Source organism: Syngnathoides biaculeatus, chromosome 20, assembly GCF_019802595.1.
Source record: "Syngnathoides biaculeatus isolate LvHL_M chromosome 20, ASM1980259v1, whole genome shotgun sequence".
Taxonomy (NCBI): domain Eukaryota; kingdom Metazoa; phylum Chordata; class Actinopteri; order Syngnathiformes; family Syngnathidae; genus Syngnathoides; species Syngnathoides biaculeatus.
The window spans coordinates 6,332,175-6,354,291 of NC_084659.1; the positions used below are offsets into that span (position 1 = coordinate 6,332,175).

General features: G+C 50.2%; 3 protein-coding genes across 5 annotated transcripts in view; 1 reads left to right on the forward strand and 2 right to left on the reverse strand.

The window, feature by feature from the left end:
* Nucleotides 1-14,116, reverse strand: part of ppfia2 (PTPRF interacting protein alpha 2) — a 46,488-nt gene extending 32,372 nt beyond the window's left edge. The window contains exons 1-5 of the mRNA XM_061806156.1: nucleotides 14,021-14,116; nucleotides 10,831-10,930; nucleotides 9,923-10,130; nucleotides 9,797-9,858; nucleotides 6,178-6,436 (exon numbers count right to left, since the gene is read on the reverse strand). Of these exons, the coding sequence (XP_061662140.1) occupies nucleotides 6,178-6,426 (249 nt within the window). The 5' untranslated portion in view covers nucleotides 6,427-6,436; nucleotides 9,797-9,858; nucleotides 9,923-10,130; nucleotides 10,831-10,930; nucleotides 14,021-14,116. The remainder of the gene's footprint in view (nucleotides 1-6,177; nucleotides 6,437-9,796; nucleotides 9,859-9,922; nucleotides 10,131-10,830; nucleotides 10,931-14,020) is intronic.
* A 367-nt stretch (nucleotides 14,117-14,483) lies between these two features.
* Nucleotides 14,484-17,349, forward strand: si:ch73-352p4.8 (cystine/glutamate transporter). The gene is made up of 12 exons (XM_061806216.1): nucleotides 14,484-14,886; nucleotides 15,055-15,181; nucleotides 15,323-15,438; nucleotides 15,526-15,651; nucleotides 15,724-15,823; nucleotides 15,905-15,949; nucleotides 16,011-16,134; nucleotides 16,215-16,318; nucleotides 16,395-16,491; nucleotides 16,572-16,721; nucleotides 16,788-16,965; nucleotides 17,114-17,349. The coding sequence occupies exons 1-12, from the start codon at nucleotides 14,694-14,696 to the stop codon at nucleotides 17,176-17,178; spliced, it is 1,425 nt and encodes a 474-aa protein (XP_061662200.1). The 5' UTR covers nucleotides 14,484-14,693; the 3' UTR covers nucleotides 17,179-17,349.
* An 8-nt stretch (nucleotides 17,350-17,357) lies between these two features.
* Nucleotides 17,358-22,116, reverse strand: foxm1 (forkhead box M1). 3 transcript variants are annotated; one of them, XM_061806208.1, is made up of 9 exons: nucleotides 21,990-22,116; nucleotides 20,788-21,231; nucleotides 20,444-20,640; nucleotides 19,901-20,104; nucleotides 19,710-19,838; nucleotides 19,565-19,621; nucleotides 19,252-19,282; nucleotides 18,992-19,173; nucleotides 17,358-18,584 (listed from the first exon to the last, which is right to left on the reverse strand). In XM_061806208.1, the coding sequence occupies exons 2-9, from the start codon at nucleotides 21,194-21,196 to the stop codon at nucleotides 17,910-17,912; spliced, it is 1,884 nt and encodes a 627-aa protein (XP_061662192.1). In that variant the 5' UTR covers nucleotides 21,197-21,231; nucleotides 21,990-22,116; the 3' UTR covers nucleotides 17,358-17,909. The 3 variants fall into 3 exon arrangements, with proteins under 3 accessions (XP_061662192.1, XP_061662193.1, XP_061662191.1); XM_061806209.1 differs by lacking the exon at nucleotides 21,990-22,116 and adding an exon at nucleotides 21,717-21,953 and having other exon boundaries at nucleotides 19,252-19,279; XM_061806207.1 differs by lacking the exon at nucleotides 21,990-22,116 and adding an exon at nucleotides 21,717-21,952.
* Nucleotide 22,117: the final 1 nt, after the last annotated feature.

A 22,117-nucleotide genomic window follows, 5' to 3' on the forward strand; every position in this document is an offset into this window, starting at 1 on the left:
AATCTACGCTAACGCGCAAGAGCCGCTCTTCCTGTTCCGGCTGCCGTTTGCTCCCGAAATATTGCAAAGTCTTGCGAGCGCGAGCAAATCACGCTAATCCAGCTCGCATGACGAGCGGCTACGGCTAACAAAGGCGTCTTTCTTTCTTCCCCCCCGACGTCGCCTCCTCGTGCTAAAGTAGGACAGACAACCGCCGTGGCTAATTGCGAACGCGTGATGACGGGATCAATAAAGCCGACAAAAATAGCGCTTTTGCTTGTGGCACGTCGGTTCGAGCGCCGGAGGGGAGCCTCGTTTAGATAAAATCCGTTGGGGGTATCGACGCCGAGGATCTACGTTCAAGTGAGTTGAGGAGCTTCATCTGGGCCAAGAGTGGCGCTTTGTCGCATATTGAGGGCTTCGACCACTTATCTTGGCCTTTTTTTTTTTTTTTTTTTTAGGGGAGGCCTCCATGACTTGCAAGTCTCATCTTTATTAGTATTATTTTATGATTTTTTTTTTTTTTCATGTTTGGTCACGTCTCACCAGAGGCGACGTTTGGCCGCGACCTACTTTCTTTTTCTTTTTCTTTCTTTTTTTTCCTCTCCTTAGCTGTCACTCACGCGGCCGTGTGTCACGCCGCCGCCTCGCACGCACCAGAACCTTCCGCCGAGCTCTCTTATCGTTCGAGCGATTAGCGGACAAAAGGTGGCGTTGACCTCCATTAATGAGCGCGGAATTAACGGCGGCGGGTTCGCACGCAAATCCGTTACGGCAACGGGAAGCGGCCGAAGACGGAAGCCACGACGATTTGGGAGACTTTTCCGCATCACTAATTGCCGCGTGGATTGCGCCGTCTCCGTGTTGACGTGCCGCATGTGACGTCAATTAGCGGCGGGCTAAATTGGGAAAGCGTCGAGAGTTGAAGGTACGACGACGCCGGCAGCCCTTTGCGGCCAAACCCGTGACGCTCACGTGGCGGCGCAGAGTCGAGTCCCTCGGCTGGGGGGGGTGGAAACGCCTCTTTGTGCTGCTGCGAAACAATGGCGGCATTTTGCTCGCCCGCCGCCGCCGCGCGAAGAACTCGCTGCTGGCGTGAGGGAAGTTGCCGCGGGACTTTGATGTTTACGTGAAAAACAAAACAAAAATAAGGAGATCGCGACAGTTTTTCGAAGTGGTGCCTGAACGTCTGCTCTTGTTGCAAATGTCGGGAAAATGATTCAACGCGCTTTTTGCGTAAAACCTCGAAATGTGGCATCCTTGACGTGAACAAATCGTGATTGACCCGTTGGCATCATCCAGAACCAACAACCTGGCGAAACGTCCCCCAAAAAAATTGCTGCCGTGTGTGACACGTCAGCTTGCGCGGCCGCACTGCGCGCCACTTCCTCCGTCGCCGACACAATTCCTCCCGCTGTGCTCGAAGACGCTCCGACGCACTCGGCTCATTTTCTCGCAATTTGTTGCCCTTTAATCTCCCTTTCATTTGTCGGCAGTCGAAGCCCAAACGAGCGCGAGGCCGTTTCCCATCTGCCGTCGCGCCAGCCGGAGCGAATCGACACATTTTCCGCGGAGACTCGAGGCCCCGAGTTCTACCTTCGTCCTCTCGGTCTTGAGGACGGACGGAAGAAGCGGCGCGTCGATACGCGGCCTCTGCCTGCGATTCGCTACGTCCGACTTCAATTAACGGCCGGCGGCTGGGAAAACCCGTCGACGGCACGGAGACAAGGAGGCAATTAAGTCGACCCCCCCCCCCCGCCCCCCGGGCGACGTTCCGCGGGGGGCGGGGGGACATCTGGTCCGGCTTGTTCAAACATGATTTTGCCTCACATCTGGTCTTCACCTCGTTCCCCATCCCCTTCAAAGATGATTTTGCATCAGCGCCAAAAGATAAAATTATATTCGTATTCGATTGCGGTTAGCATGTCGGCGTTGCCGTCGTCAACCGGTTGGGATTCTCACGCGGACCTTGTGAAATATTTATTGCCTGTGTGTTCAGGAATTTCAGAAAGAAAAGAAAACGTGCAAAATTTGGAAAGACATTTTTCAGCCAATGTTTGAGGGATATTACAGTCTATGTACGGGGTGGGGGGGGGGGTTGCAGTCTCTGGAGAGAGAGAGAGAGCGCGAAGCGAGTCCCTGTCCCCTCAGCTGCTGCCGATGACATCATGTTCTATTCCTGGCCTTCAAGTGGAGCATTCAGAGGCGACGAGGTTAGCGAGGACCCGGCGAATGATCTCACACCCGGACCATCGTTTGCCGACCATTGGTCTGATTTTGGGATTTACGGCGGGTTTTCCTGAACAAGGTCCAACCCCAAATGTGTTTGAGGGATATCGGAAAATACAGCGGGTCCCTAATCTACAAAGTGAATTTGAAATTTTTGGAAGCGCCCCCCCCCCGCCCCCCTATTTCCCTCCTTTTGGTGGATATGGCTTGGCCACCAGGGGGCAGGTTAGTACAGACATGCAGCGAAAGAACAGTTTTCCACGCCGCACACTGAGCTGCAGTAACAATCATTGTTTGTTCGCAAAGGAAAAAAAGACACCCCCTTGAGTATATTATATTGCCTGTTTACACAGGTTGCAGCACCATTTGTGTTCAAGCATCAGTCGCTTGAAGGTGTACAAATCCGTAATTACCGACGCTAGCTTGGTTAGCCTCTCTGCAGTGGTTTGCTTTGGAACAATCTCAAAGTCTAAAAGAGGTTGGTCGCAAGCAAGATGGCAGCCGTGCTGGACGTCTTCAGACGCTTTTGTGGGTCTTTTCTCGATCAAAGTGTCACGTTGCGCAGTCAAGCCGCTTTCAGGGATTACCGGAGGATACGCAGACACAAACCCTCGTCCCTTGAGGTGCAAATTCTGCTGAGTCGTGTTCCTCACGCACATTGCATTGATCGCAAGCCAACCGAAGATGCGCGGAGCGCGTTCGAGTCTTTGCCGACAAAGCATCTCAATACTTGGTGTGGCGCCGTTTGGGGATCCCGCTGGGTTCTTTCGGACGACCGACCGATCTTTTGCCTGAACGGGGCCTCAGCCCGTCGCACCGTATCGATCCGCCGCCTCCGCCGGGAGCGCTCGCAACGCCGTCGGAGATGAAAGGCCGTCTCGATCACAAAAACAATCGATGCTTCTCAGAGGAAAAAAAAAAAAACAAAACTACACGGCGGAGCGCTTTGTTTCCTCTCCAGGCCATCTCGGCCATCTTGGGGGAGGGTTAAGCGATGCCGAGGAGGATAAGGCCAGCTGACGGTCCCCGAGGGACATTACGATCCAGTTCTGTCCCGGCCCAGGAATGGTACGGTCCACACCTTGTGATTGGCGAAAGGGGACAACGCTTCACTTTATTTGCGTACTTACTTCCTGGAATTAAAAAAAAAAAAAAAAAAGCGATTGGGAGTCTCGAGTCAGGAACTACGGTGGATTCCCGAGGGACCCGCCCAACCCAGCGAAGACTCGGGGGGGTGGACTTGCTTTAGCGCGTTAGGACCGGGTCCATCCTGAACAATAAATACAGTTGGGGCTACATTTCCGTTTGCCGCTTCTGTAGTAATTTGGGACGTTTTCACGCCGCGCAACGAAAGCCTTCCTCTCTCCTCAGGTCTTCTTTCGACTTACAGGCAATAGAAGATTCTCGTGCAAAATGCTCATTTTCGTCACCAATTGTTTGTGAGATGCGTGATTCACAAGCGCTTTGCGGCTGGAAGCTATCAAATTTCATCTTCATCCTGAATAAGTCAATACGTAAATAAACGTAAGTAAATAAAGGCTCATTTGTTTTTCCCCAGAACAATTTTCTCACTCTTTGAGCGGCCGTTATTGGCGCGGTATCTTGTTTTGTTTTTTTTTTTTGCTTCAACAGTTATCTTTTGCGCATTAAAGTCAAAGGATGTCTTACATAAGAGTCACAAAAACAATAAACACCACAAATCGAGTGAAAGCCAGTCAAGGATTGAGTCGACGTTTGTTTTGGCGGCGCGCCCTGCGATTTTCATCAGAGCAAATACGCGCCTTGGCTCGATAAGGTCGGGAGATCGGACAAAGAGACCGGATGTGCGAACTTTTCTGCAAGCTGTGAGCCGTGATCCTCTTTCGCCTCCCCTTCCCGGCGACTTATCCCCGCGTCGAGATGCCAAAATTCCGACGGGTGCATAATTTGGTGCCTGTTCATATCCGGACGGGAGAGCGCCTTGGCGGAACTCGTTCCGCTCCGCCATTACGGCTATGATATGAACTGGCAGGAAGGAAAACGCTTCTTGAGCGATGCCGCGGAGGCGGGGCGGGGGTTGGGTGGGGTGGGGGGGGGGCGAGCGGGGGGGTCCCTGAAAGCAGCAAGCGCCCCCCCCCCCCCCAATACAGTCGAGCGCTCAGCAGAGCCTTACGCAGCCTGCGACAGCGATATTCCGCGCAAGCTCGCCTCCGCTGTTGCCACGTTTGCGCCGATCCGTCATCGCCGGGGACGAGCCGGGACGACGGCGCCAAGAGGATACGACCGCGAAGACCGAGAGACGCGAGCCGCGGCGACGCTAAATCTCGCCGCGGGGTGTCAGGGAGCGATATCGCGTTCAAAAGGCTGCGGCGCCGTGTCTGCAAAATGAGGCCACGAGCGAGCGAGTCGTCTCCGACCGCCCGCTCGAAGAGTGACGCTTTTGGCCTTTCAAATAGAAAAATAAAAACAACAACCAACAGCCGATTCCTACAGGAGGGAAGATGTCCGTATCCCTGGACCGCTTGCTGGGTTGTTGTGGGGTCGTCATGGTGACCAGAGGACACAATCCCCCCACCGTTTTCCCGCTCAGGCCGCAACATTCACAAACATCACCGACTTGTACTTCGTCACGATGCCGAATATTCTTTCAATTGCGGAGGTAATGTCAGACGTTTGGGGGCTCCGCTTTGGAAAGAGTTCAGAAGAGTTCGGTGCCGAATCACACCCACACTTTGGGAAGCCGCCAATGAAGGCACCATTAAAGAGGAAGAGTTTGCTGAGTCACTCTCGGACTGCCACATCACTTGAACGCGAAAGTTCACAAGACAAAAGTGTGCTAGACTTGTTTGTCAGAATTTGTTTTTTTTTGCAAAAAAAAAAAAAATGACACTTGGGGGGAAAAACTGCTAATTGAATGATGACAACATATCGGTCTCCAGACATCTAAAGTTTCAGGCAGGTATCCAAAACTGATGTAACGTAACAAATCCCAGCTAGGATTTTCAATGAATGTGAAATTTTTCACAATGTAACAAAATTTATAATATCTGATTTCTGAGAAGCATTGCCGAGATCATTCTGGCACACTTTGGGAACACTCTGGCCAACGCAGGAACCATTACAAAATACAGTCATGCATTGGTTCTCGACCACAATCTGTTCCAAAAAAAAGTTTGAGAAGTGATTTGTTCTCAAACCGAATCGATGTTTCCCATTACAATGAATGGACAAAGAACTAATGCGTTCCACGCCTGAAAAAAATAGTCCTATTAAAGCATTTTTTTTTAGCTTTTCCTGATTTAAAAAAAAATCTGTATCGTAGAAATACATGTATGGTTTAAATACTTTATATAATAAAATAATTTCAGAAATATATTTGTTTTTTTTCTTAAAATGTATTTTTTGGTAGTAGAGTACAGCCAGGCTGGGAGAACATTGCCGTAGCTGTAGCGACTCGACCCCCGGCCTTGTAAACTTTTTTTTATTAACACAAAATAACTTCAAACAAGCAACTTGCCTTCTTTGGAGCCATGATTGGGGGTCAATACGGTAGGTAGTCCTCCAGAAGAAGAAGAACAACAATCGCTACCGGGACACGTTTGTGTACAGAGGCCGCGTTATACAGAATAACAAAAATGCGCCGGTTGCGGCGCACGCGTTTTGCCATTTCTGGGGTTTTTCGGCGGCGTGGGAATTCACAACAAAGCGCTTCGGGGGTTAGCTGGTCTGGCTGCGTGAAATATGTTATTTCCAGGTTTTTAGTGCCGATTTTCGTTTGAAAACAGAAGCAGGAAAAAAAATTTTCATTCGAAAAACGATTTGTCCAAAAACGGGGATGTTCGAGAACCGAGGCGTTACTGTACATGCATCGACCGCTTGTCAATGAAAAAGTGATGACCGCCCGCCTCCAAAAAAAGAGAAAAGCCACGCTAGCTCGTTCGATTTCTCGATTTTTCCAAAGAAGCGAAAAAGCTCCGAAGGCGGTCCTACCTGCGGCAGGGCGGAGCTGAGCTGCCTCTGCAGCGAGTCTCGGTCGTAGATGACGTCCTGCAGGTGCTGCTGCGACAGGCCCAGGCTCTCCTGCGTCTCCCTCAGCGTGTCCAGCAGGCGGTCTCGCTCGTCCAGCATGTTGACCATCAGCTGCTCGAAGTGCGAGTCCGGGTCGGAGGCGCTGCTCTGCGAGCCGCGCTGGCTCAGCGCCGTGTCCTCGCTGATGGTGGGCATCACCTCGCACATCATCTTGCCGTCGCTGGGGAACGACGACAGCGTTCAAACTACACAAATAATAATAATAATAATAATAAAAACAAAAAAAAAAACCTTGCTGCTGAAACGGGCAGTGAAGGATTTCAAACAAGACCGATGCACAAGTGGAAACGCCAAAGCTAAACGTGAAGAATTACAAAGTCATTCCCTGCATCCAAAATGTCTCCAAAACAACTCTGGACCGCCGGAGAGCGGAGAACATCAAAAGTGACGCAACGCCAATGAATAAAGCGAGAGGCTTGGAAATTACGTGGCCTGGGAGAGGCGATGGCGCAAGTACGACCGCTTCCCCGCTAAATGCGTATCCTGCCTCACAGCGCGCCAAACGGCGTCATGGCTGCATTGAAGTCAGTCAAACAAGATGTTGGCTGGCTCACAAGAAACGGAGATAAGTAGTCTCAAGAGCGAGAATCGGCCGTGAATGTATCCCTGCTCCACAGTCCATGATCCGAGCTAATCTTAGCTCGCCCCTCGTTGCTACGCACTGAGGCCTTCGTGAATTTGACTGCTTGTCGCAACCGGCGGAGGGTCGCGACCAGTCTCCCGCCTCAGATCTCTTCGTAAAAAGGCTCGTCGGACTGTCGACTCTTCTGAACGGCCATCCTCAAATCAAACAACCTTTCCGGCTAACGCCAGCTTGACCGTCACGTCTCCTACGAATGACAATGACGGCGTGTCCGACGGAACTCGCAGCCGTGAGCGTTTCATACCCGCGAGGGTGCGCGAGAGGCCTGCGCGGTCCGCATTTGGCACCGGTCGCCGGAACTTTGCACTGTACAGACACGGCGGGGAGTGCCGTAGCCACGCCGAGCTGCCACCGCAGCAAGCTAATTGAGATTCAGCCCCGGTCCCGGGTCCCTCTCTAGAATGTCGGGCCCGAGTCCCAGCAGGTTCTGGCAAGATTGGGAGAATCTCCGGCCAGCGTCCCGCCGGCTCCTTATTCAGCCGCCATCCGCTAACGTTTAAGAAGGAAAGCGGGCCAGCACGCGGACTCCTGATGCATCCCAAACGCTTCCGTGGTTCCTGATTGGCGGATGGCTCGGATAGCAAGATGGAGGCCCAATAAGCGCACTCACCGTGTTTTATATCTCCTCGGACAAGCGCCGTTAATTGACGGTTTTCTGCTACACGGCACATGCAATAATAACCTTTCGTCCCGTTCCCCACCGCCGCTGCGACGGCCCGTTAAATCCTCGGCGTCGTCGACTAAGAATCAATAGAGAGCCGAGCGGCCACTGAGCCACTCGACGAGCTAACGCTAATATAGGAAGAAAAAAAAAATGGCATTAAAATCATTTAAAAATCCGGATCACACCTGAACAATAGTCCTCGTTGAAATCCGCAGAGGGAACAAACCGGCACGCCGCAGCTAATTTCGCCTCCTGCTAATCTTGTTAATGAGGCTAACATTTGCGCGCGCAGATAAGAGAAAAATGAAAAAGACAAAAAAAAAAAAAAAAGCAACGACATCCTCGAGCGTACATGAAAAGGTGGCTCGCGCCCATCCCGCCGTTCTTGAACGGAGCTCAGTCAAAGTGACGTTTGGAGAGAAGACAAAACATCAGACGCGCGGCAGCCTCGACGGGCGGCGGGAAAAGGACGTCGCCGTCAAAATGCTAATTGGAGCGCAGGAAACATCAGTCCGTGCGTCTTCCAAACGAAGCCAGGGATGGGGAGGCCGTTGCGCCATTTTTTTTGATGGCGCCTCGCTAATCTGACGCTTAAATGGGCTGCGTAAGAATTCAGACAAGAAGTTTGTCCAGATGAATTTGTTAAAACTAATTCAGGGCTGTTAAATATCAGTCCCAGACAAAAAAAAAATTAAAAAAAATGAAGTGAGGTCGCCTCAAGTGGTTGCGCAAGATGTCGAACATCAAGTGTGATCAAAATATGCAAACATTAATTAAAGGGAGCTAAACATCCGTCCGCCTTGTGAATAAAGTGAGAGATGGACATCATAAATCAGCCGCTTGATTTGGATAGAATTCTGCCGAAATGTGTTGCGGAACACGTCAAACAGAGACGAAAATGCCAACGCTAACTGAAGGAAGACGAACTTGCGCAAACCAAACAAGAGGTGCGCCAAAAAAAAAATCAATTAAAAGGCGTTAAAAACATCAGTCGGTCTGCCAGAAAAGAAGTCGAGATGCGCATCACAAATCGATTGGCCCATTTTTCATAGTCCGCTGCCAAAAGGGGCTGCGGAGAGGCTCAAAACGCCAACGCTAATCAAAGGGCGCTAAGCACAAAACGGGACGTGCGTCGTAAATCGACCGCTTGTGTTTTGACGGGCCCGGCGGGTCGGCTGCCCGAACGGACTGCGAACGGGCGGAGGACGAAATCTCGTTATGGATGAAACGCGGCGTCTCCTCGCAACACGGCGATGGACGCTAGCCACGCTGCTAATGTGTGCGAGTGCGCGTTTTTGAACGGAGCCCACCAGATTGCGGCCGGCGCTCGCACGGGTTCAAAGACGAGCAGCCTGCCAAGAACAGAACCCGTCGAGCCGCTCCAGTCTGGTCCTATCAAAGAAATTGTCGTGTTGGGAAAACACAGCTAATGAAATGATGAAATTAATGAACGCTAATGAGCGGTTTTGGTTGGCATTTGTGGCCATTCTTGAACTTGACCCAATCGGGACGAAGGGATTCCGGCGGATTCAAGTGTGTGGAAAACAGTTGATAAGGCTGAAGGTATAGCTTCGGGTTGAGACAAAAGTATTGGGACATAGCGCCGAAGTGATCGATCGATCAATCAATCAATCAAAGAGATCTGTGGAAATATAGTTTAGGGGCGAACCCATTTGGAGTTTGGTGCGGAAGAGCCGGCATCATTTCTGTCACCGTTTACCTACTGTGTGTGTGTCGGCATATTTTTGTACATATTTCCATTCAGCGCGTGTTCACTTCCTGTCCTGTACGCGTCCCGAAACTATGACGACATATCTGCTTGACACCGACGCAAACATGTGGATAATACGTGCGAGTGTTTGTGTGTGTGTTCACCCGTGAGCCCCCAAATACTTCAGGGCCAGCGTGTGCGCATGAAGCGTATGAAAAATGTATTGCATCGCATGCTCATTCATTAAAAGAGCAACGCGCGTGTGCGTGTGTGTTGCCCGCAGCCATTCACCCTCTCATGCACGTGCGTTTGCATCGGATGAAATGTGTGTGTGCGTTCATTCATTCAAAGGCGGTATAGTGTGTATGGGGGGGGGGGGGGCACGCTTGGCTATTGTCTGAAGCGCATTACATCATGCCCCCCCCCCCCCACGATCCCTCCCTCCTGCAATGTCAAGCACGCGCACAATCACCTTGGCGATGTAGGTCAGGAGCGCGCTTACCTTCTCCCCGTGCGCGTTCACGACGCCGACGCTCTGCTCGGCTGCAACTTGCGCACGCGTGTCTAAAAAAAAAAAAATGTAAATAATACTAAAAAAAATAATAATAATAAAAAAAAAAAAAAACACCCAAGCTGGCCTCAGTTGTACGTCCGATGGGCGAAAAGAAGGCGCGGCCGGCGCGCTCCTCCTGGCGCCGCCACCACAGGCACCGCCACCTTCATCATCATCATTATCATCATCATCATCCTCATCATGGTCACGAAGGACGTGCCCACGACGACATGTTTCCGGCGTCGCTGCACAGCCAAGAAGAGCTCGAGGAGGAAGAGGCAGACTGGGAGAGACCATTGAGGGAAATGCGAGGGGGAGGAGGAAGAAGAAGAAGAAGAAGACCAAGACGGGGAGGAAGAGGAAGAGGAAGAGGAGGGGAGTCTTAAAGTTGCAGCTGTGCTTTTCATCCTCATTAGGGACGCCCACCAATCGGGAGGCGCGGGACACTTAATTAGCTCCCGTTATAGACTTAAGCGGGCCCACTTTTGGGACCTTCAGCCAGCAAACTTTGGATGTCGTTGGCTCGCACAGGTGGGCGACTAAAATACATACTTAAAACACAAGATTTTGATTGAAATGTATTCATTTAGCCAAAAAGGCAAAACCTTTTTGCTTAAATTCATTATTTTCAAGCATATATTTATTAAACTATATATTTAAATGAATATTTCCAGATAAAAAGACAATTCTTTTCCCTTATTTCATCAAAAATGTGAAGCTATATATATTAAACATCTTACCCAAATAAGAAATGGGAAAAAATATCTAAAATGTGTAAAGCTAAATATTTTTAATGATGCATTTGTTCCTCCTTATTAGTTTGCATTTCGATTCTAATTACAATTGATTTGATAAAATAATACAAAAAATGCAATTTGCTTCATTTCACTGAATGAAATAGATTTAAGAAGAACAAAAAGGGAATAAATAATAACTTGCAACAGAATCGGTGGGACAGTCAAATTACAGGAATACACACTTACTTGTCTTGAGGTTGCCATGGTAACGGCCAACCGTCCACCCCCTCCTGCACTTGTTCAGCCAGAAAGTTTCGATCAACTCGCCTTCATTTCAAAATTGTATCTGAGGAGCAAACACAACCGGGATCAATATTTTGCATGATTGACGTGCGGGTCGCAAGGTCGACGTCGCTCTCCGCGGTGCTGAAGCCGAATTTCAGGACGCGGAAACGACTCTGTTGGCACAAGATTGGAACATTTTGTGACCTTTTTGAGGCCCGTTAGACAATGGAAGCCTTCCAGATGTTGCGCGGTGGCTTATAGGCGAGAACTCCTGTTGCATGCGGTCCTGATTGGCCCGAACGGGGTTCTAGTTGCCAGGCAACCGTGCAGCTGGGTACCCGAAGCCTGCAGAAAGCCACTAATGAAGACCCCCCCCCCCCCCCACGCCTCGCACGTCCTGATGCTGCACAGGTACATGCACACCCATTTACTGTACGTACGCGCACCCCCCCCACCCGGATGTGTGCGTGTGTAACAAGACATCCCACCGGGGGGAGCATTGATGCAATCACAATCAAAGCCACCCCCGACCCTTTTTCGTAGCGCCAAGACGCAGTCGGCACGTCCGGCGAACGGGTGTTGAGCGCCGCATCCGATTGGCGCTCAGGTCACACACAAGCGTGAGATGAGCGCCAATCAGAAGCCGCACTTTGAAAAGGAAAAAGCTGCAAGCAAACGTAAAAAAAATGTTTTTAAAAAAAACTAAAATGTTCATGGAAGTTTGTATTTTTTCAAATAAACTTTCACATTTTGGGAGGGAAATGTAAATAAATGTTGGCACTTCTGGGATTTATTTTTTTTTTCTCAGGAAAAATTTTGAATGTTCAGTTTTCAAAAAAAAAAAAAAAAAAAAAAAGCGACAAAGATGTACGAATGGCAAAAAAATCTTCCAATTACATTTTTTCCAAAATAAATATTTTTTTAAAATACACAAAATTCCCATTAAAAAGGATAGAATAAATTTGGGGGAACCCAATCGAAAACCGAATCAAGAAAAAAAAAACGTTCTCATTACATTATTGGGGGAAAAATTAAATGAAGAAACCCTCCCAGAAGAAATAAAATAAAGAAAGGTTACACCAAAAATAAAAAACAAAAATGATCATTTAGGTGAATAAATGCACATTTTTTTTTTAGAAAAAAAGCATTGCTATTAATGAATTTTTGTTACGTTCTCATTACAAATAGTAAGAAATGCTTAATTTTTTAAAAAAAGTTATTATTTTGGGCGGGAACTAAAGACAATGTTGGATAATTTAGAGAAAAATCTGGGGGGAAAAATACAAAGAAATGCCCCAAATTTTAGAAAAAAAAAAAAAACCTTTAACAAATGAAAAAAGAAACATTCGTCCTTTTAACACAAGAGATGTTTCCATTTTTCGAAAACTACAAAAAAAGAAAAGAAAAAAAACTACTAAAGCGTGCATGGGAAGTGTGACTCGTCTGTTTGTAATATTCTTTTCCATATTCCAGCAAATTCGGGGTTTGGCTCCTCTCCTTCCTGCTCTTCTTCCCGAGTGTCGTCACCATCATCATCATCATCATCATCATCAATAATTCAGACTGGCGAGGAGCAAAGAATCCGCCGGCAAACGGCAGCAGACAATTCCTCCGTCCTTTCTTCGTTCCTGTTGCGTCCAAACGACCCCTCTGTGACTCATCACATTCATGAATTCTTCATTTGATCCAAATAAAAATGACTCGGCATCTTTAGAGGGACGTCGGCGGAATTGACGGGAACGCCGTGGTGGGCATGATTGGCTTTAGATTCGGACTCTGGCGTTCTCGCAGGGACTTGTGACACTTCCCTCTTCAAAACTACAAAGAAATTTGCCCGTTTTTGCATTTACAACAAAAAATACAAAGATACAAAGTTCAACTTTTTGGTTTAAACTACAAAACCATTTTCCCATTGACTAAACACAAAGGAAAGTTCCCGTTTTTAACATTTCCCATTAAAAAACTAAAAAGAAAAGTTGCTATCTTTTGAAGAGAAAAAAAAAGGAATATTCCCATTTTCGAACATACAAAAACCACATGAAATTTTTCCCTTTTTTAAAGTACAAAAATGATGGAAAAATGTTCCACAAAAAAAAAAACATTACAATAATCGAAAGATGTTCCTAATTTGGGATTCATTTTTTTAAAATAACCCTACAAATAAGTGTTCATTTTTTTGGCTGCAGACTTTTCCCCAGAAAAACAAAACAAAAAAAAAACGCCTCCCACCCAAAAATTGCAAAGACATTCCAAATACCCCTCAAAAAAATCCACCACGAAATGTTCCCGCGTTAACGTCTCCACTTGGGAGTCGGAACACGCGCGGCGCCTCGGTGAACATGCGGAAGGTTCCGGAATGTGAATTAGCCGAGCGTGAAACCCAAAAAAAGGTCAGTCAATAAGGCAGCCGCCGACACGGAAGGTGAAAGAAGAACCGCTCGGCATTCCGATTCTTTCAGTTCGTTTTGGCAACTTCCTGCTGGAGACAGGAAGGAAGGCCCAATTTCGAGGAAAAAAAAAAAAAATCAAAACAAAATTTCCCCATCAAAATTAAAACAAACGAATGTTGATGCGGACTGACGACATCAACATGAACTTTGGCTGTCACGTCCTTTTAAATCACTCGAGGCCATTTGGGTCCGACTCCGCTACGGCGGGAAATGGGGAGGCGGAGGTGTATCCTAGCAACAAGAAGCGGGGCGAGGTGTGCGGTCGGTCACGGTGACGCCACGCCGTCTGAAACGGAAGCCCCGCTCTCAAACGCGGCGGCGGCATCGTTCTTCTCGAGCCAAAATGGCGGCAGACCGATTGAGCGGCGTGCTCCACAGAGAACGGCCAAAAGTATTGGCACACCGGTTTCAGTGTTAAAATGGCTCTTTCGACATAAATACGGGGACGAACAAAATGATGGTCAAAAGCATTGAGACATAGATACAGGCTTGACTTGAAGACAAAAGTATCGAGTCACAAGTTTGACCACGACGGCATTCTGGGACAAGGTACTGCAAATGGGCTCGGAAAACCGCCCACAAAAAAAAAAAAAAAGACACCATGAACCGCAAAGTTTTATGGCTTTGACCCCAAAATCATGTGGCAAAAGGTATTTGACCGGCACTCTACAATACGGACAAAAATATTGTCTCGACCTTACTGAAACTGTTGGAGCTGCCCACGTTCCTGGAAGTCTTGCACTTCTGGACCGACTGATGCCATTTTCGCCTACAGCAACTGGAAAAGACCCAAAAAAAAAAAAAAAATAAAAATAAAAATTGTTTGGCGCGGGACATCCAAATGCTCTCACGATGAAGTCAAAAAATATGAACGTATGCTGCTCCCTGCTGGAGCAGAAACAAAAGTGCGGTCGTCGGCCTCGGCGGATTGTACAAGAAGACAAAGTTGCTGCAAACGTGATTGGGGGCACACATCTGATCTGGATCAAAACCTGATTTGATTCTTCCAAGTTTTTCCACACTTTTGTGGAGCTTTTTGGAATGCAAGGCGGGACACATAATGAGTGTTGAGGGGTCTCGCAGGGCGAGTTGTTGTTCTCCTCGTTTGTGCAGCTGTCTCCTCCTCCTCCTCCTCCTTTTTTTTCCTGTGTCACACAAACACACAAAACAAAACAAAACAGAGCGAGCCCCAGCATTCAAACGGCCAGTTTGTGTCGGAGGCCCGGACGGGGGCGGGGGCCAGCTTTGTTCCCTGCGGTCGGGCTCGGGTGGCGGAGCCAACGAGCGAAAGAGGAAGTCGGGAGGGACAGAGAAGATCGGCAGAGAAGGGCGCGTCGTCGGCCGTTGGCGATCCTCCGAGTCCAGTTCACGGGCATGGACGGCAGGCGGAAAAAGGACGCGGTGCACCTGCGCCGCGAGATCGGCCCGGTGCCCGCCGTGTCCCTCATCGTGGGCACGGTGGTGGGCAGCGGCATCTTCATCGCCCCCAAGGGGGTGCTGGCGAACAGCGCCAGCGTGGGCCTCTCGCTGGTGGTGTGGGCGCTCTGCGGGGTGCTCTCCTTGCTGGGTATTTGTTGACTTTCCGATTGCGTGGGCGGCCCCGCGTCAGGCCTGGATGATCGACCGCGCGTAAACTAACGATTGTGCAAAACGGTCCCGAAGACAACTTTGCTCTTTTCCTCCTGGCGCTTTCGCCAGCAGCAAACGGTTGACGTGCGCGCTTGTCAACTTTTAGGGGCGCTGTGCTACGCTGAGCTGGGGACCACTTTCACCAAATCGGGGGGCCACTACACATACCTGCTGCAGACGCTGGGCCCACTTCCTGCCTTTTTACGCCTGTGGGTGGAGTTCCTCTTCATCAGGTGGGTTCTTTTAAGGAGGGGGGGGGGGGGGGGGGGTTCCCACTAAAATGTCCACCGAAAGTCCTTTTGTAGTGATTAGGGACTCTTAACTCCAACTCCTTGATGGTTTTTAATTGAACTTGGTGTGTGTGTTTTGTCCAGACCAGCCGTGGCCTCCTACGTGTCCCTGGCTTTCGGCCGCTACGTGGTGGAGCCGTTCTTCGCCCCCTGCGAGGCCCCCGCGCCGCTCATCCGACTGGTCAGCCTCCTGGGAGTGAGTGAGTCGCCCGGCCGCCGCCGCCGCCTGCCCGCAAAGCACGGCCGCTCCCTGCGCCCTTTCCCGCTCACCCGCTTTTACGCCGCAGCCTTCGTGGTGGCCGTCAACTGCTGGAGCGTCACCATGGCCTCCCGCACTCAGGTCACCTTGACCTTCATCAAGACCTTCGCGCTGGTCCTCATCATTGTGCCCGGCATCGTGGCGTTGGCCAAAGGTGGGCTGCGGAGAGATGGCTCGGGTTAAAACGAGAACCCTAAAAGGTGGTTTTCTACTTCTTCTTCTTCAGGGAAGACTGAGAACTTCCAGAACGGATTTGAGCTCGAGGCGCTGACGCCGGATCGGCTGCCGCTGGCGTTTTACAACGGCCTGTACGCGTACGGCGGATGGTGAGCGCACGCCAGCACGCTGAAATCAGACAAATATGGCTTCCTGATCTCCTTGCCGGCTTACCTGTGTCTTTCCTTCAGGTTTTATCTCAACATGGTGACGGAGGAAGTGATCAACCCGAACAGGTATCGTCACCGCTTCTCGTTTTGGGGAAAACCGTCCCAAACTGCTGCGGTGTGGGCTCAGGACCATCCCGCTGGCCATCATGTGCTCCATGGTGACGGTGACGGTGCTGTACGTGCTGGTCAACGTGTCCTACTACACGGCGATGACCCCCGGCGAGCTGCTGCTGTCCGACGCCGTGGCCGTGGTCAGAAGAGATGCCGCGCCCGTCAAACGTCGTGAAAAGAAATCGCGGGCGTCACCCTGCACCTTTCCCCCCCACCGCAGACTTTCGCCGGGCGTGCGCTGCAGGGCGTGTCGGCCGTCATCCCCCTGCTGGTGGCGCTGTCCTGCCTGGGAGCTCTCAACGGGGGATTCTTTTCCTCACCCAGGTCAGCCAATGTCGTTTTTTTTTTTTTTTTACCATACGTTTCTGAAAATAAAATAAATTCATGCACTTGACTGCAGGATGCTGTTTGTGGGGGCCAGGGAGGGCCACTGGCCCCCCATCTTCTCCATGATTCACATACGCAGACACACGCCGCTGCCTGCCGTCCTGTTCCTGGTAAAACTTTTGTCCCAACCGTTAGCGAGTGAAGCGCAGCGGCCGGCGGGATGCGACGTGCTGCTTCCGTCTGTGTCCAGTACCCGCTGGTGGTGCTGATGCTGCTCACTGAGGAGATTCAGCACCTCATCAGCTTGGCCTCCTTCGCTCGCTGGCTCTTCATCGCCTTGGCGACGCTGGGGATGCTCGTCCACCGCTACCGCTTCCCGCGGCTCCCTCGACCTTTCAAGGTCAACTTCACGCTTCCGCACTTTGACTCACTTTGCCTGCGACTCACCGCCGGCCGGCGTTCGCAGGTCCCGCTGGTGGTCGCCGTCACCTTCACTGCGGTGTGCTTCTTCATCGTGGGCCTCTCGCTGTACTCGGACCCCTGGAACACGGGCCGCAGCTGCGCCTTGACGCTGACCGGCGTCCCGGTGTACTACGCGGCCGTGCGCCGCTCCCGCCTGCCGCCCAGATGCAGACGCGTGTTCGGTGAGTTGCGGCCCCGCGCCTGACAATGAATGGATCAGCCGGCGGCACAGTCGTTATTGGCAGGCAATTTTAGATATGAAAGAGAAGAAAAGTGCATGAGAAGAGAAAGTCAGTTAGCTGTCGTGTTCCGGGCGACTCCTCTCCACAGACTACTGCAGCAAGCAGCTCCAGATCCTTCTGGAAGTGGCCCAGCAGGAGGTGAAGACCTACTAAGACAAAACCGCTTTTGCCTTTTTGAAATCCACGTCGACGGCTTCACGTGACATCTCTGCCTGTAGCTCTCTAGAATACATTCATAAACGTTAACACACGGGCAAACCGTTTTTCACATTGTCTTTGTGTATGTATGTGACACTGTTTGAATAAACACGAGAGAACAAGTTGTGTTGCGAACAAACAATCTATTTATTCTCCCAGCATAGAATAGGAACAAAGATGGCAGGAAGGAATATTTCCATTGTGCTTCTCGGAGTCACGGCATGAACTTCTTGTACTAACGCGACCCCGACGCCGGTAACAGTAGTGCTTCTTATTGCGCTATTCTTTTCAAATAGCTTATTGCCAAACAACCCTCATCGCATTTTAAACCCGCAAACTGGCAGGCGACAAATGACCATCGACTTAAATAACAAACATGTGCAAATCAACACAGATTCAAACGTACAACAACAGCGTCAACGGGGGCGAACCACCTGAAGGACCCGAACAAAAAAGCCATTCAAAGCGCGGACGTGAAATTAAATGAAATGCTCCACGGAAAGATTTTGAGACTTAAGCATAGCAAAAGGTACAATGGGAACAACAGTGGGAATGTGCCAAACCGTGCCTGTGACCTTTCTACCACTTTGTGTGTTTTGAGCACGTATGTGTGAGCGCGCAAGAGTGAATTTTGCGCACATGTCCGTTTGTGTATGCAGTGTGTTGTGCGAGTGGATGCTACGGGACTACTTGAAGTGTTGGATGATCTCCGACAGGCTGACGTCAGCCGAGCTCACGTCGAGGACCTCGTCCAGGCCGAAGTCCAACAGGATCTTACTCAGGCTGTCGCTGTTGGTGTCCAGCACCAGGCCCTCGGTCAGAGAGCGGTTGGCGGTTGGCGGGGTGGTGCCGCCGCCGCCGCCCGGGAGCAGCTCTCTGGAGCGGGCGCTCTGCCAGTCGGGCGAGGAGGCGTCAGAGAACAGGGGCCAGTCCTTAAAGGGGGCGCTGTTGAGGCCGAAGGTGGTGTAGTCACGCATGGGCGTGCGGGCCGGCCCGCCGGGTGTGCGGATGGGGCTGAAGTCTAGCGCGCTTTGCCCACAGTTGTCGGGCAGCGGCTTGCTGGGCGTGGAGGAATCCAGGTGGCGGGCCGCTTTTACGGGGGTCTCGCAGCAGGAGTGCAGGCGCCACTCCTGGACGTCGGCCTGTGCATCGGGGCAGGCGGACAAGGTGGCGATGCCGGAGTCCGCTTCCGAGTCCTGCGAGCACATCAGGAGCGGTTCTTCGTGCTGCCAGCGCGCCAAACTCTGCTTACGTCGGGAGTTGCCGGCTTGTTGTTTTCTGGTGTGCGGCTTGGGGCTCCTGCACTCCGGCTCCACTTTTATCAGCTTCGCTTGAGGAGACTCGTCCTTCGCAAGCGCCACCTGCTGGCCACACAGATGTCACAATCAGCCTCTCACCACCGTCTAAAAGGGAAGGATGAGGAAAAAGGCTGCTGAGAGACACCCAGAAAGTTGACAGCTGCCCAGAAGAAAACATTCCATAATTCCCCATCAACGTTTGTCGCAGTACGATTGTGTCAAGGGCAATGCTTTATGCGTCAACCAGGCCAAATAAACATCTCATCTCAAACGAGAGGGAGCGCCGTTGTACTCGTCTTGGGGCTACTCATCTGGGGCTGCTTCCAGTTCACCAGTTACAAATTATTCATGCAATCATTCATGTGCTAATACATTTATTGATCATCTTTTCAAATTGATGATGGTTTAGTTCCCGGTCTGGACCCTCACATGTCAGAAAATATCGAGAATGAAGATGGAAGCGGTGCAACCTTTGGAGGCCCTCGGCTCCTTTTGGCTTTGGGGGTGCTGCTGGGTGCCTGGCGAGCCGGAGGAGGGGCCAACATGAAGGTGGGGGTCACGCACACCGCGGGGCTGAGGGGGAGCTGCACCGGGAGCTGGACCGGGACCAGGTAGGACGGCGTTCGGGGGAGGAGAGCTTTCATCGGCTTCTCTGAACGTCGGAAGGATCAAACACACATCTGAAGCTGGCTCTTTTTGGGGGTTTCTTTCGAAATATTAGAGAACTCACTCTGTTTCTTGGGGCTAGAAGGTGTTTGCTGCTGTTCCAAAAAAAAAAAAAACATAACAACGATCAACAACAAGACAAGAAAAGTGCAGGAAAAAAAAAATGTATCAAAACTTATTTGGCATCAGGCAAAATAAATCCAATCCCACAAGTGAGGGGAATGATAAAAAGGAAAAGTTGCTTGGAATAATGTCATTATTTGCTTTTTTTTTTTATGAAGAGGGGAAAAAAATGCTAAACTTTGAATAATCAATAATTTGAAATGCTGTCTTGTGCTTTTTTCCTGCATCCAAACAACTGCGAGTGCGCTTCTTACTTGGTGAGGTGATGGCGCTTGCGGTGCAAAAGGGGAGGCCACCGGGTGACAACCAGGCTGCAAGAGAAACATCAGTTGCGTTTGTTTTGGTTTTTCAAATTAAAAAAAAAAAAAATTAGTACTTGTATTCAAATGCCCGTCAGACCGTGTAGACCCGATCCAAGGTGAGGCCTCGATTGGCCTCCGGCCGAATGGTCCAGTAGGAAACTTTTGGATCGGGCGATGGCTTTCGGACAAACATTTCATGGAGGGAGAGATTATGGCGGATGGAATTCTGCGAGGGGGGAGAATGCGTGGTGAGTGACGGCCTTGTTGCCATTGGCCGGTTGTTCGCACCTTCCACCACGGCTTGTTCTCATCCTTGAAGAAGTGAAAGTGCTCCTGCAACCACTTGTAGATCTCCTTCAGGGTCATGCGGCCGTTCTTGGTGCTGTTGATGGCAAACTGGATCATGGCCACGTAGGTGAAGGGCAGCTTGTGGAATGTGGACCCTTTTGGGCCATCGCCGGAGGGCTTGGGGGCCGCCGCCGTCTTGAGGGCCTGCAAGTCACGGAACAGACAGAGAAGCGTTTGGCACTTCAATCATTATTATTGTAAAAAATGGTCGCCTTCATTCCTTATTCCTCATCGATTCAAACCATTGCAGCTCAGAACAGAACTCTCATTTTTGGTTTCTATCAGTATTTGAGCAATTCCCATGAAAAAAATGTTCAGAATTACACACCAGACGTGACCTAAATGAAATTAAATTCAGAAATGTGAATATTTCCTGCAAAAATGCAAGATTTAGTCCCGTCTCTTTCAAATTCTGTTTGTATGTGGAAGTCTAGCATGGTCGGCGCCTTCCAACGTATACACGCAGCAACAATTCAAAGCAACCTCGGATGGCGAGCCGCGTGCCGGCTCACGCGCAGAATCCAGAATATTCGGTCCTCCTTTTAAGACGGCAACTGCAGCCCGGTTCTCCTTATTGAATTTGTCGTCGCCAGGTCCCGGCCGCGGGGCGTCGCTCCTCTCCAACCGCTGCGTGTCGGTGAGGCTTTCGTCGAAACGGTGAACATCCTCTTTCTTGATCACTGGAATGCAACCGAAAATTGGACAGAAACCAAACATGCGCCTCCAAAGCACAAGAAAGTCAGGCACGAAAAAGACACTTTGATCACAAACTGTCAACTGGTTGTGCTAACGGTGCATGCTATAAAATAATTACAGCTCCTTCACACCTCGTTCAATCGCATTGAACGTCGCGCTTTGAGAAGCTTGCTGTCCCGCCGCGCTCGCTGGAAAGACGGCGGCGTCATCGGTCTGGCACAGCGAGCCCAAGTCCAGGCTGCCGCTGTCGCCCAGGAGGATGAACTTGTTGGGCCCCTGGACGCCGCGCTCCTTGCCCTTGATCGTGAGCGCCTCGATGACGCTACGCAGCTCGGCCGTCTTGGGGATGAATACCACCTGCGTGCCGGGGAAGACGGGGTGATCCAGGACCCGTATGCCGTCCGGGAAGCGCCGCGGGGCGGACGAACTTGCTGGCTCTCCCCGGGCCACGGACGCATGAGGATTCCCGGGCGGGTCGCTCTGGTGGAAGGGCAACTTTCGCCTTTTGAGGATCAGGGGTCTCCTCGGACTCCGTCTCATGCTAAACGTGTCGTGCAAAGCGTCCTACAGGTATGCTAGAAAACGACAAAGAAGAAACAACCACTGAAACATCTTGTTAAACTCAGGAGTACTGTCGCAATGTGTTATGCATCTTTTTTTGTTGTTGTTGTTGTCTTAAGGACAAGAGATTGACAGATAGGACACAACACTGTTTGGGGAGTTTGCTCCTTGCACTTGTTGCTTCATCACTAAAGCATTCTTGTCGTATTTGATCACATTCACATTCATTTGTGTCCCATTACTATAGGTGTGCAGCAACCCCGTAATGGGGGAAAACAAGTCACCAGCTATGAGCTAACATATTGACGATGACTGACATGTGCTTATTGTTCACGAGATACTGTTTTACAAGAGCACTAAGGATGCACATTCAACCATTAAATCGGAAACAACGCCTATGTCGATTATTCGTAGGTTTATTGTCATTTGATGAGAAAGCTAATCCAGGCTAGGCTAACTCCGCTAACGAACTGCAACCGACACCTAACCGAAGCCTAACCTTTACATTACGGCGACGGCCGCGTCTCCTCGGTGGATTCCTGCACCTCGCCCACGTTAGTAGCGAAATAAAAGTCGATTTTGGACACGAAGCGTCTTTCTTTTTTTTTTTTTTAAATAAACGTTTTTCGAATTTTGGCGCTGCAGTTGTTGATGGCTTGCTTTTTGTCACGTGGCTTCACAACCGCCCAATGATGGCAACCGGGAAGTAGATTGTCAGGGGTGAGACGAAGAAGAATAAGACGAGAAAATAACGTTGCATGTATCTACTCACAAAAGCGAAACAAAAGAGACCAATGAAATAAATTAACTTATAATCAACTTTAAATAAATAAAACAAACACACACACACACAAACAAAAATTGACAACCAATCAAAGTAGCCGGTTAGTGAAAAGTCCT